Consider the following 14,023-nt stretch of genomic DNA (forward strand, 5'->3'; position numbering starts at 1 on the left):
CACGGACCAGCATGGTGAAGTAAAGTCAGTGGATTTGACAAAACCCGCTGCGGCGTGGGTAGGGTGCGCGCGCGCGAGTGACGACTCGGTCCGGTCGCCGTCTGGCATCTGCAGAGCTGCGGGGGCCCGCAGGGCATGGCGCTCGCCCTCCGCCCTCGCTCACCGCGTGGGTGAGACACTTGTCCAGGAGCTGCAGGTAGGAGCTCACGTTCTCCTCGTCGGGCCGAGACACGAGCAGCTGCGTGCAAGCTGAGAGGGGCAGCGGGAGAGGGGGGGGAAGAGAGAGACATTTCTTTTGAACTGCTTTGTGTTTAGTTTGTTGTCCTTCCCCTCCCCCGCGCCTCCGATTACCACGGTTGGCTACGTACGGTGCGGGAAGGCAGCTCAACGTACATACACACCGCGAAACTGTGCACGCCGGGAGAGACACACGTACGTCTCGTTCACGCGCAACTACATCCATGTTAAATTTTTATTTAAAGCTTTCGTGACTGCAGGGATTCATATTCTTGGTTCTTTCGGTAAAGTCACGTAGAAGGGAAGCAATAAAATAATAAAAATATAAAACAATAAAATTATCGCGACCTTTTGACTGCAACACAAGCAATCGTCATCAGGTGTGAAAAATTCACAGCAACAAAATAAAAAAAACACTATACATCCACGTTATCCAACTGGTCGATTAATTCAAGACAATAACGGCCGAAGATGGAACCATCATAGCCACTGCCGCCATCATCATCACCTTTCCCGAGCACACGCGTGAACTGTCCCGGGATGTCCCCCTCGGCGATCAGGGCCGCCACCGACTCCACCTCCCCCCCGGGCGTCTGGTGGACCTGTGCGGACAAAGCCACAACCACGCACGTCAGTCACCGCCCGCCACCATGCAAAACACCCGCGGGCTGCGTGGCACAATCGTTACGCGCACAGCGGTTGCGATTATCGTCATTATTATTATTATACTCCAGGTGAATAAAAATCCCAAACGTAATTTCAAATTGCCTAACAATTAACCCCTTCTCTTCAATAAGTTTTATTTGAAAGGGAAAAAAAATGTACGTGAAAGTTTAATGAGATTTGAGAGTCGAAGGAACTGCAATCCACCAAGACGCACGAACGGTTTTGAAATGTTAACGTCACCAGTCGTGTAAATCACAGCCGCCCACCCACAGTGGTCGAGACATAAAAATAAATAAATCACATACTGAACCGTAGCTCCGCCCACCTCCACCACAGCACCCACCTCTTTGCCGTCGCCAGGCGGTTCCACGGAAAGGAGGCCACCGGCCGTGCCGGGCCCCTGGTCGGCGCGGTGTGGCCTGAACGGCTGGATCGGCGTGACGATCGTCTGGTGCAGCTCCGACAGCGCGTTGCGTAGGTTTCCAGTCTCCAGAACCTCCTGCCCCGCACGCAGAAATACAATGCGTTGTTGTCATTACGATTATTTGAATTAATTCCGTTCGATTTAAAGCTTTCGTGACTGCAGTGATTCATCTTCTTGGTTCTTTCGGTAAAGTCACATATAATGGAAATAATAAAATAATAAAAATAAAACATTAAATAGTTCTCACGCCGTTTCGGCCACAACGCAAGCAGCCGTCCTCAGGTGAAGAACAGGTCTGTCGAGTAGACAGTCTGCTTGCGTTGTGGCCGAAACGTCGTGAGAATTATTTTATTATGTTTTATTTATATTACTTTATTATTTCCCTTCTACGCGACTTTACCGAAAGAACCAAGAAAATTAATTCCGCTCGTTTACGTCGGAAGGCCTCGCCGAGTCTCACTACTTTTTTTCCCCCCCCAAGGAGGGTCCCTGCCAAATTCTCAGTAAGGAGCAACATTTGCCGTGTGTGTGTAATCCTCATCGATTAATTCGTGGCCAATTTGCTACCATAGCACGCCAGCACAATGGCCGACTCTTACGAATGATATCGCAGACCTTTTCGCACCGTACGTAGCCGACCATCTACTGCGAAGCTGATGGCACAGTATTAAAACTCGGGGAGACCACCGAAATCGAACTGTGAACCTCTGCAAAGAGAGACAAACTCGCTACTGCTGGGCCGAATCACTGCCCTAAAATAGTGGACGACGCCGGCTAAAACGCACCATGGGTGGGGGAAGGGCTGACGTGGAAGATTGGTGGATGGTTGAGTGGGTAAAGTGGTGGGTGGACTGGTGTGTTCATGGAAGGGCAGGCAAATGGATAGGACAGATAAATTAATCAATTGGTGGGTGGCCGGAAGGTGGACAGACACATGTACAACTTTTTAAAAACAGGTAGACGTTTGTTTGCCCAGAACACAAAATCATATCCCCGCTGCAGGAACGCGTCAAGGCAGGGGCCAAGTAGCCCACATCCTGTCGGTAGCACCACGGCATCACCGGCAGGCGCGTCACGCGGCGACTCAATGGGCCGATTCTACGCGAGTCTCCCAGACGGTTTCGCGGTCTTCCGGCAAAAAAAAAAAAAGTGTGAACGGCAGCACCAGCTGGCACGGACACACGTGGGCAACAAACATACCCTCTCCAGCGCCCGCAGTGTGTTCTGCCGGTCCTTGAGCTTCTGTATGCTGAGAACGATCTTGTGCCGTGCTCCTTTTGTCACGTTCTGCAATGTACGTTACACGTATGTTGGTAGATCTTCCCTTTCGCACCGAACGTAGCCAACCGTGCTGAAGACCGCAACGCAGGGATTCCTCGCGGAAAGGCGGCGGCAAATTTAAGTTTTCAACTCAAGACCCTTTATAAATATGGGAGCGGGGTAAGAAAGTTGGGCGTTGGGGGAAAGGGGGCAGCAGTTCCGGGGAAGGAAACATGGGGGAGACAAAGCAACCAGGGCCCGGCACCAACGATGATGGAGAGCCACAGGGACGGCGGCTACGAGTCTCAGGGAACTCTCACAGGGGCGAGGGTAGTACACCTCCAGTGGTGATCTGCCAGTTTTAAGAAGGATGGGACTATTGCCACATCCCCCCCCCTCCACCATGGGAATGAATGGGGGAGGAGGGGAATTCTTTGACGGTTGAAAATGGCAATTCCTACCTCTTCATTCAAGCGAACGGAATTTCTAAATATCGCCACTAGATGGCGCACTCAGCCTGCTAGCATCCCAGTCAAGCGAACGGAGATTTTGACACCATTCAATTGCTAACAGACGAAAGCTGGCTGAGGCTTCTGGGTAGAGCCAAAAAGACAAAGGGGCATCACTGCCCAGGGTCGTGATTCCATGCAAGAATCGATGATGTGTTTAAGATTGTGGTCAATGACGAGTTACTGCCAAAGCCCACACTTCTGCTAATGGTTTAAATGACGATTTAAAGCTTTCGTGACGGCAGGGATTAATCTTTTTGGTTCTTTCGGTAAAGTCACGTAGACTTTACCGAAAGAACCAAGAAGAAGGTTTAAATGACGCCAAACCTGCAACTTGTCCTAGCCTCCTTCAGTCTCGCACACAGATGTAGAATTAAACAAAAAATTATTTACACTTGCGGTCCGATGCACGTATCGAGAGCATGACAAGCGTTATTAAAATCGACACTTCCCATTAAGTTTCATGCCCTTTGTCCTTTCACCGCCACATTGTTATTTTTTTCTGTTGCACATTTCATAAGCATCAGGGTCAAAGGGTGGGCCCTTAGCCTTAGCCGACACGCGTGGGATTGTGGGTAGAGGGCAGGGTACATCAGATGGCAGGAATGGGCACCAAAATCGAAGACTGCATTACACGCTCATGGCCCTGTGGAAACGCAACGATAAAAAATTAACCCGTAAAAACAAAGTTTTTCACTATAAATCATTTATATGCGTGGCGGCTAGAGTCCTCTCGTCCTCTGGCTTGAGATGGCTGCCACCTATGGGTCAGATGATTGCCTGCCACCATTAAGCAATTGGTAATTAAATATAAAAAAAAAAAATCCTAAAAAGTGTAAAATTTAGCAAAAATTTTTCACGAAAATAAATTGTCACGCACAACGAGTCTGTGTGCAAAATGTCAGCTCGATTGGATCACGGGAAGTGGGTTAAAAAACGACCTAAAGATTTGCACGGTCGTAAGCACGCAAGCAAGCAAGCAAGCGAACTTAATATAAAGGATTTAAAAACAAAGAAATCCCCGTGGACGGGAACATCGACACAGAAAAACACAATCGGCAGCAACTCCTCCACCCCAACCGCCCCACCAGACCGCAGTAAAGACAGCAAATAAACTCACCTGGCACTCGAGTTGCTGTTCGGACAAGGCCATCATCTCGTCGTAGTTGAGCTGAGAGAAGAGGCTCGCGTACTTGTGCAGCCTCAGGCTCTTGAGCCAGGCGGGAACATCTGTGACAAAAGAAACAAGGGAGGCACCATACGGCCAATAGTTAGGGAGTCCGTCCCTACGAAGCACACGAAACTAAAAACCAAACCATTTTATTTTTGTTGCCAGGTAAGGCCCACCCCCGAGCTATAAAGCTCAATCAAGTGGCTCATCATTGGGAAAATTTAGAACAGCCAAATACTTAAAGCGAACATTTCTAAAAATGGGAAAAATCGGAGGGCCCGGGAGAAATATCCACGCAACCACGGTGAGACGTCAGGGTCTGGATTGAACTCATGACTTCCTGTATACCAGACGAGGTAGTTAACATGGAGAACTTATTTCGCACCGTACGTAGCCAACCGTGAGAAAATCGGAGGTGCGGGGGAAGGACAACAAAACCCAGATTCGAATTTTGGATCTCTCCGCGGTGATGGCCTAAGCGCTCTAATCCTCCGAGCCACTTGCCCAACATCGTTGCAAACGTGGTCAGCGCAGGGGGCCGAGTGGCTGCAAGGGTCTCACGCGAACCCGTAGGACGTACAAACCACGGAAGGCCAAAAAGAAACCCCGAACCTCGGGATTATCCGCGATGCTGGCTCAGCCGGACGCATCAAGTACCGCGCGCCTCCTCCGTGCCATAACTTTTTTTAGTTTGCGGTCCTTCCCCCCCACCACCTCCGATTATCACAGCTGTCTACATACGGTGAAAAAGAAGTTCTACGTGCATACACACACACACCAACAAGATCCACTTAACCATTTCATTCCAAACCTCCCAAAGCAGTCCACACCGCGTGGTTCAGCGGAAAGCCGTGCACGCCCGCACTCTCACCCCTCATGCCCGTGCCCTCCTCGTGGAACGTGTTCCTGTTCGATGCCCCCGGCAGAAGGATCAGATCCTCCGGGTGCTCGCTACCTCCGCTGCCCGACGACGCCACGCTGCTCTGCGGGGAGAGCGGCGCGTGGTGGTGGTGGCCGTGGCCGTGCGGCAGCGGCAGAGGAGGAGGAGGAGGCGGAGGCGGCGGAGGAGGCCCATGGTGGTGGTGGTGGTGATGGTGGTGGTGCGGCAGGGAGTGGTGGTCGGAGGAGACGTAGTGCTGCTGCGTGGAGGAGGACGAGATTGTGGAGGAGGGAGAGATGCCGCTGCCAGTCGAGCGCGGAGGCCGGAGGTCTTCGTGGGAGAGCCACTCGTTGGAGAGGCCCACGGTGGACAGGGAAATGGGCGGGGTGAGCGACACGGAGCGCTTCAGGGAGCCGTGCTGGGTCTGTCCCGACAGAGCTGCGATACACACAAAGACCCCCCTGTTTAGCCTCAACAGACTTGGAGAAAGTGCTGTTACAGAGCACCTATAAAGGCTGGAACGGCACAACAAGGGGGTGGGGGAGATGGCCAGCACCACGCCCAACCGCATTTGACTCCCTAGTAGCAATGTTTACACACTGCTCCAGGTACTCATTTTTTAGGCCGAGTCGACCTAAGGGAGGCCCAGGAAAGGTTCAGATAATCGTCACTGGTGTAGGCCGTGAGCGGGAATTTAACTCTGGTAAACGGGTTCGTAGGGCGGTGCGCTAACCACTACACGACTGCTCCCCTTGGACACGCACACACACAGTGAAACCACAGCACTCTGGCGACGGTCGAAACGATTTCAAACTCGCGTCTCGACACGGCAACATCAGCGGCTCCGCTTCTGTCTCCGACAGCCACGTGGCGCTCACCAGGGTTGGTGGTGTTGATGCCCAGGCTGTTGTACGACGGGGAGTTGGTTCCCGGCGCAGCCTGGTGATGCCCGTTCTCACCGAGCCCGCCGTGGTCCTGCCAACCGCCGCCGAACTCTCTCTGCTGCTGCTGCTGCGGCTGCTGCTGCTGCTGCTGCCACCCGTTGAGTTTGCTGCCACCAGAGCTTTGCCTCTGGTGGTGCGGCTCGAAGGTGAAGCTTGATGCCGTCGACTGCTTGGGGGAGGGGGGGGGCAGAGAGATACGTACAACCGCGAGAAACGATAATAAATTATTGGAGTATTTATTTGGCGTTACACTGCTACGTTGACAGTGGTGGTGCACAAACGCAAATTTGTCATTGGGCCACTTCACAAAAGCGGGGCGAGTTTAACCACCACCCCGGGGGGGGGGGGGGGGGGGGGGGGGCTGGATGGCCCCCGTGGAACCGGAAACCCACAAGCGAACTTACCGCGGGATGATCGTGTCCACTCCCACCGCCGCCACCGCCACCGCTCCCGCCGCTGTACGACGTCACGGGCCCCGGCACGGCCACCCGCTCCTCGAGGTGCGAGAACCAGCCGGCGAGCGAGCCCCGGTCCTCGAGCGAGACGGCCGGGTGGATGAGCGCGAACGAGAGCAGCTGGCGGCTCTCCTCGACGCGGTGGCCGCTCTCGATGGCGTGCGCCAGCACCCCCGGCAGCAGCTTCATGTACTCGGCCTTCGCCTCGGCGTTGCGCGGCTTGAGCAGCGGGAAGTGGGTCAGCAGCAGCGCCAGCGCCTTCTCCTTGGGCTCCTGCCACCACTGGCTTACGCAGGCTGAGCGCGCGCCGGTGACGGTGGGCGGGCGAGTGGTGCGTGCGTGGGGGGGGGGGCGCATGTGGGCGAGGAGTAGGCGTGCGAGTGGGTGGGTGGGTGGATGCGTGGGCGGGTGTGAATGTGCGTTCATGGGCGGTTGGATGCGTGCACGCAGGTATGTGGGTGGGCATGTGCAGGTAGGTGGGATGGGTATGTAGGTTCATGGCGGGGGTGGGGGTACGCGCATATGAGGAGTGTGGTCGCGTGCGTTTGCGAGAGAGACAGACAAGGGCAGCAATCTTTAGACAGTCATACTTCCACACAGGTGGTCATTACAAGGCACGTTATGAACGGTTATACATTTTTAAATGCCTGGTGTGTACTCTGCATTACTGGTGTAACAGATTCACGGACGATGCATATTGAATTGTTCGTGTTGTCGGCCAATGACAACTTGCGGCAATACAATATTTCGGTAAAGTCACGTAGATAGAAATTAAATAATAATAGATTACGACGTTTCGATTGCAACACAAGCAACAATCACCAGGTACAAATGAATGAGTTTACCATGTTTGTATTCTCATTCATTTGTACCTGACGATGGTTGCTTGTGTTGCAATCGAAACGTCGTATTCTATTAATATTACTACATTTCTTTCTACGTGACCTTACCGAAAGAACCAAAGAGTAATTCCTGCAATCTTAATTTTAGAACTTTTGTGACTGCAGGAATTATTATTTGGTTCTTTCGGTTAAGTCACGTCTAAAGATAAAATAATAAATTAAATTAAATAAGTAATTCCTGCAGTCACAAAAGCTTCGAATCTAATAAACCTCACTGTTGAACCAACATCGAACTCAGATTCCATTTTTGAAATGGAATTCGATCAATCAATTTGTGGCAAATGCAGAATAAATCCCCGTTTGCATGAGGACATCGCACGGAGTGGTGGTGCTGCTGCTTTGGTTGAGCACACTGCCCTCTCTTAGGGCCGTCCATAAATGACGTCACGCGATTTTGGAAGATTTTTGACCCCCCCCCCCTTCGTCACAAAAAGTCAGACCCCCCCCCCAAAGACGTCACAAAGCTCTGCCCCCCCCCCCCCAAAAAATAAAAAAAACTTGCTGCCAATCGCTTTAAACTATTGTCATTGTAGTGCGTATTTAATGTGGCGCTGCACTCTGATGTTGCAGGAGAAAACATTTATAAAAAAAGTCTATTTAATTAAGTAGAACGTGTCTATTTATTTAAAGTTGCGCATTTTGATGTAACGTCACATTTCTCAACCCCCCCCCCCCCCCGGGTGCGTGACGTCATTTATGGACGGCCCCTTAACCCAGGTGACTCAAATTTGACTCTCAAACCAACCACAGCTAACACACCAGTGGTGAGTGATGGCCATACCACTTCTGGGGGAGGGGTGGGGGGCAGGCTCCCCCCCGCCCACACCGTTATATTATGCATCACCACTTTGAGTTAAGGACACACTTGCTAAAGAATCCTTTGTCTTTTCTGGCGCACATTCGCAATTTTCTGTCAACAGCCCCCCCCACCCCTCCTACACAACCATCATCAGCAAAGCACTCGATGGGGTTCACCTTCACACAAGTGAAACGTGGAAACGTGAGCGCACAGACTCGTATGCACGGAAACAGGCACACGCACAAAGACAAAGAGACCCCCCCCCGTATAGCCTTAACAGAACATTGGGGCAAGTGCTGTTAGCGAGCACCTATGAAGGTTGAAAACGGGTAGGCAGCCAGCAACCATGCCTGGCCGCCTTTGACTCTCCAGGTGCTGATGTTTTACACACACACACCGCCCCAGGTACTCATTTGAGAGTCGAGGCTGAGTCGATCTAGGGGGGAGCCTCAAGACTGGTTTAGATAATCATGAAATATTATTGGTGACCGCAAGCGGGAATTGAACTCTGGGTCGCCGGGTTCGTAGGTGCAGCGCGGCAACCACGACACACACACGGCGATGTTCACGCCCATAAACTTGAGCAGTGACACAAAACATTAAACTTAAGTGTCCGCCAAAGTACACAAGCACGACACACGACACGCGCACACACACACACGCAAGCTCATCCTAGTTTGTTCGAGCGCGTGTGTGTAGCCTGGCAACAATGTGCTACCACCATTTCCTCATTTGCCACGCTCCTGTATGTACATAGTTATTTAAAAAAAACAAATACTGGAGGTGAAATGGAAATCTTTTGACAATGTTAAAGTGGTTTTTGGCCTCTTTCCAAAATCAGAAATCTTTCAGCAGCAGCTGACATCACCCCTCGTGCCATCTTAGACCCTACCAGCCAAACACAATAAAGACAAAGATCACCCATATAGCATAAACAGACTGTTGGGGCAAGTGCTGTTATCGAGCACCGATGAAGGCCGGCACGGCACACGAGGGGGTGGGTGGGCCAGCACCACGCCCGGCCGCCTTTGTCTCCCTCGTGGTAATTTTTTGTTTTACACCACGGCAGGTCATCGTGAGGCAGTGTCGACCTAAGGGAGGCCCAAGGACCAGTTCACGTAAAATAGGTCACCTGGTGTTGGCCGTGAGCGGGAATCGAACCCTCAGGTTCGTATCTCAGCCCGCTAACTGCTACACGACGACCTCTGCCCTACCCAGCCAGCCCCGCAGCACAAACACCTCGCGTACAAACAACGTGGTGGCACCACACACCAGTCTGACCCCACACCAGCTCTCACATCTGTACCCATAACCACACACACATCATTCTTTCCAGCCTGGCTCTACTCACGGCAAACCGTGATGCTAGAGAGCATCTATTCAGGTGGGCAGCAAGCACGTAAAAACACAAACGTGACGGCACGGTAAACGCCCTACGCGCTAATAACCAGGAAAAAAAGCTAACTAAATCAGAGCACAGGGACGCGTGCACGGACAACGGTAAAAACAGAAAACTCCAACGTTGCAAAGGCATTTTCACGTGTGCGATAATGCCCCAGTGGTTTAATTGGCTTGTCATTATCAGATGATCCTGCTTTCACCGGGTCACTACAGTTGATTTAGCAGCATCATTTAGGGTCTCCTCCCCGTGGCTCTTTTACTGCTACCATCTCGCCCGCGAACTTCGCACCTTGACATACGTGCGCTAAATGCCAAGGGCTCATTCCTCGCAGGCAGAGAGAAGCGAGGCGACAGGGGCCGGACAGAGCGTCCCCCTGCCTTAAAAAAAAAGCGCTCCCTCTCTGCACTCAGATTCGTGCCGACGACAGAAAATGAGTTTACGAATAACCACCACCACCGCCGCCAGACGGTGACATCGATAAAAAAAACACCAACGTGGTCTGGTTATAGTCACGGGCTTGCCAGGCTCCGGATTTCGCGCGAGAGAACGGGAACGCGAGGGGGGGGGGCGCACGGAGCCCCGAGGCATCTGTGACCGCCGCGCGATATCCCGTGCTCCTGCACAGCCAACGAGCCGTTAGTGGGGGGGGTAGGGGGGTGCACCGACCCCACTCGAGCGACAAATTCCACCGTGGGACGGCAGAGACCGCGCCGCTCAGAGCCTCCTTGCACAGTAACGTATTCATGAGCCGTCAGGAATGTTTTTTTACGAGATTCTTTTTACACGTCGGTTTGGGAAAGCACTATTATGGGACGGAATCGATTTCTGGGCTAGCCACCCGACTAGAGGCCAAGGCATTAACATCGGCGGTGTGTACAGCCATTTAAACAACGGGCCAATTCCAGTAGTAGTAGGTTTTTACCCTTTTAAACTGGTACAAAACTGACACCTTTATTCAAGGCATCATGTTTGGAATAACCACAACACAAGTAGTCAAAAAAGCAAACAAAAAGAAGCAACTCTGATAATGATAATAATATGCACTGTCCTTGAAGTTGATTGGTCCACACCCGAGACAGCTTTCTTTAGAGCCTAGTCCCCATTGGTGTTGGACCAGATGACACCAGGAGACGTACAACTCAAACACAGCGCAATATCAGAGTATTGAGAGCTCGGGGTAAGCATTTACACTATGAGATCTCTTTTACCAGTGGCAACATATAGTAGTAGGTTTTTACCCTTTTAAACTGGTGTCAGTTTTGTACCAGTTTAAAAGGGTAAAAACCTACTACTCAGGGGTGCAGGCTGCGGCATGGATACCGTGCAGGAAAAATTCTGAATGTGTCGGGGATTGTCGGGAAAAAAAAATAATCATAAAATGCAAATACTACAACCTGCAAAACAAATGCCAAACTACAACCGCACGCGAAAGCCTCAGAGGCGTGTACATGCGATCTTTTGTACGTTTATGGTCATCTCGTGCATTGTGCCCCGAAGGGACCTATTCAGTAACCGATAACTTATACTATATTATCTGTCATTCATCAGCATCTTCTCCTTCTCCTGGATAGACGTCCCTCTCACCAGGAGTTCAACATTCCTTGGCTGCCACTCCTTTATTAGTCTTGTCCATCCAGCATCCCTTCTGGCCATCACGGGTCCTGCCCAAGTCCACCTTTCCCAACAATCCAAATTTTGCCACTTGTGGTGCCATGGTGGTGAGAGGTCAACTACCTCACGTGGTATACAGGAGGTCGTGAGTTTGATCGACCCCGAATGCCTGCATATTTGCATGTTCTCCCCGCGGTGGTGTGGATTTCTCACATTTAGAATCAACATGCGTTTAGAGCATTTCCACATAAGCCACTTCGTTGCGCTATCATTTGTGGTCAGGTCACGTCTGAAAAAGAACTATACGGCAGAGTGGGCTTTGCCTGATGAAAAAAAAAGCTGTAAGTTTAGCAGTATTATTAACGCGAGCACGTTCTCCAATTCACGAGTTCCTCTTCCCAGGTCTCAACGTTATTCCAAAGCGCAATTCATTATTAAGAAGATTAATTCGCCGTGCGGACTTGCGAGTGCCTCGGCACACGACGACCCTTGGCAAGGTACGCTTCAAAAGAGAGAGAGAGAGAGCCTTGCGAGATTTTCCATCCATCACTGGGTGGCAGGGGAACGTCGAGGGGGAAGGGGAGACCATCCCCCCCCTCCACCTCCACTGCGAGCCAGCAGCTAGGCGTGAAGGCAAGGTTTTGTTCTGTCAAAACCTCTCGCTTACCCACCCCTGCCTACCACCACCACCACACGTGAGGATTGACAACTTTACACGCTAATAAATAATTAGATACTCCACGCGGCCGATGGGACGTACGAGAATAAATGTATTTTAAGCGGAGGGACAGATGTGAAAGAGGCGAGAGTTGGGCTTATTTTTGTTGTGAATTATTTCTCCATGGACATGGATTCATTTTTTTATTTTTTTTATTTATTAATGTAGATTTGCATATACCAGGGCACTTTACTGCCTCCGCAATATTCCCCACAATTTCAAAGTGCCGTTCAAGTTAACGGTTCCAATGCCCAACTGTATCTACTCACGTTTTAGCCTAGAGGGACTGACCCCCCCCTCATGGCAGGCATCCTGTGCGGCACAAGGCGACGCAGCACTGGCCTGCAAGCGGGCATTAGTCTGCCGGCAGGGGATGTTATTGGTTCTTTCAATCAAGCGATTTTTTTTTCTAATTTAGCAAATCTAGACCACAACGCCAGCACACGTGGCCTACTACACTTTATCAAAACAAACGTCACGGCATCTTTAACGTCCGCATGACCATGGTTGCCCCTACAGGTGGCCGAGAGTCCTTCAATTCAAATTTATGCACGAGGGTTTGGATAAACTGGATACACTTTTTTAATCATGAAAGGCAAAGGGCATCATTAATGACGTGCGTGGCAGTTTTTCCAACTTGCGCTCACCCAACGGTAACACCTCGGCTCCCTTCACCACCAACCCTCCCATCAACATCATCATCATCAACAACTCTCCTCCTCCTACCCCTACCCCAGAACCACAAAGCACAGCTCCCATTTCTTTTTTTTTGCATTTGACAAGAGGCCGGGCGGAAACGGCGGCATTGCCAAAAAATGCCGATGGGAGAGAGAGCGAGAGAGCGAGGAGAGAGAGTGGGGTGCGGGGGGGGAGACAAAAACCGTTTGCAGATGTGGAGCGAGTTTCGTTTTTGCGCAGCGCCTGGGCTCTGCGTTAGCAGAGCGAGGAGCAAATTCACGTCTCCCCTCCCACGCTCCGTCTCGAAGATTCGGGTGCGAGTCCTTGAAACCTATTGTTGCCGTTTCTTGGTCGCGTGGCGTAATGCCATTTCGTTTGTAAAAAGTCCGTCATCCGTCTGGGTCGATTGTTACGGAGGCACAACGAGTTTGTTGGTACTTCTCGCTTGCACCGTCTCGTGTACCGCAAGTTTTTACACACCTAAACGCACTAACACGTTGGCCTAGCGTGGCTGCCATGGGGCCCGGTGCATGGAATTAATTGGCGTTGGCTGCGAGCAGGAACCCCCCCCCCCCCGCTTCACAAATCAGCATTTTATCTTAGACTGGAACAGGAATACCATGAGCTACGAAGCTATTTTTGCACAGACGTCCACCATGGGCAGAGCACGACACTCACTTCTCCTCAATCACACAAAACAAACGATGCACGAACCGTCATCACCAGACTTCAAAATCAAAACGCACCGAGGTTAGAAATGCACACTGGCCCAGCGCAGCGTAAAGGTCGAACTCATGGATTCGGTGGAAAAGACTGCCGGGGTTCGGGGGGAGGGGTGCGGGAGGCAGCGAGGAGCGAAGGTTGGCTCGGAGGGCTTGGCTGGTGGGAAGCGGCTAGAGCAGTGCTGCTGCGGGGGTGGAGGGGAGGGGAGGGGAGAGGTGGGAGCTGGCGGTGGGTGGCTCGGCATTCTTGGGATTCATTGGGAATTGCCCCCCTGGCTCAAGACGCCAGAGCCGAGGATACCAGATGGGATATCAGGAGCCGGCACTTTCTGCAGTTCCCATTCAATGCAGACGTTCAAAGTTTAGACTTCTCCCCACCACGAGGAGGGAGTTTTAGAGCCCCTGCGAGGAGAGTATGTTGGCCTACTCTTCCAAAATGGCCAGACGTTTTTTTGAAAGACTATGGAGCAGTTAAAAATTAATAAAACCAAAACCCTGTAGGACCTGATACTTCAGCTCATTGGCCCTGCACTGCTTAGAATGTTGTACGAAACACCTCCCCCCCCACCCCTTGCAAGCCACTCACATCGTCGTCATCATCATCATGAGGCAAGCCCAGGAACGCTCGGGGGAGGCGTGAGCCAC

General features: G+C 51.6%; 1 protein-coding gene across 4 annotated transcripts in view; it reads right to left on the reverse strand.

Moving 5' to 3' along the window:
• Positions 1–14,023, reverse strand: part of SAMD4A (sterile alpha motif domain containing 4A) — a 55,303-nt gene that overhangs the window by 14,416 nt on the left and 26,864 nt on the right. For 2 of the 4 annotated variants that reach the window (XM_078606168.1, XM_078606166.1), the window contains exons 3-10: positions 6,496–6,842; positions 6,026–6,257; positions 5,139–5,585; positions 4,217–4,326; positions 2,528–2,614; positions 1,247–1,402; positions 746–839; positions 164–249 (exon numbers count right to left, since the gene is read on the reverse strand). In XM_078606168.1, the coding sequence (XP_078462294.1) occupies positions 164–249; positions 746–839; positions 1,247–1,402; positions 2,528–2,614; positions 4,217–4,326; positions 5,139–5,585; positions 6,026–6,257; positions 6,496–6,842 (1,559 nt within the window). Of the gene's footprint in view, positions 1–163; positions 250–745; positions 840–1,246; positions 1,403–2,527; positions 2,615–4,216; positions 4,327–5,138; positions 5,586–6,025; positions 6,261–6,495; positions 6,843–14,023 lie in introns of all 4 variants that reach the window. The other 2 variants (XM_078606167.1, XM_078606164.1) reach the window with 1 other exon arrangement.

The sequence above is a fragment of the Lampetra planeri genome, chromosome 25, assembly GCF_965212315.1.
Source record: "Lampetra planeri chromosome 25, kcLamPlan1.2.h2, whole genome shotgun sequence".
NCBI classification, from domain to species: domain Eukaryota; kingdom Metazoa; phylum Chordata; class Hyperoartia; order Petromyzontiformes; family Petromyzontidae; genus Lampetra; species Lampetra planeri.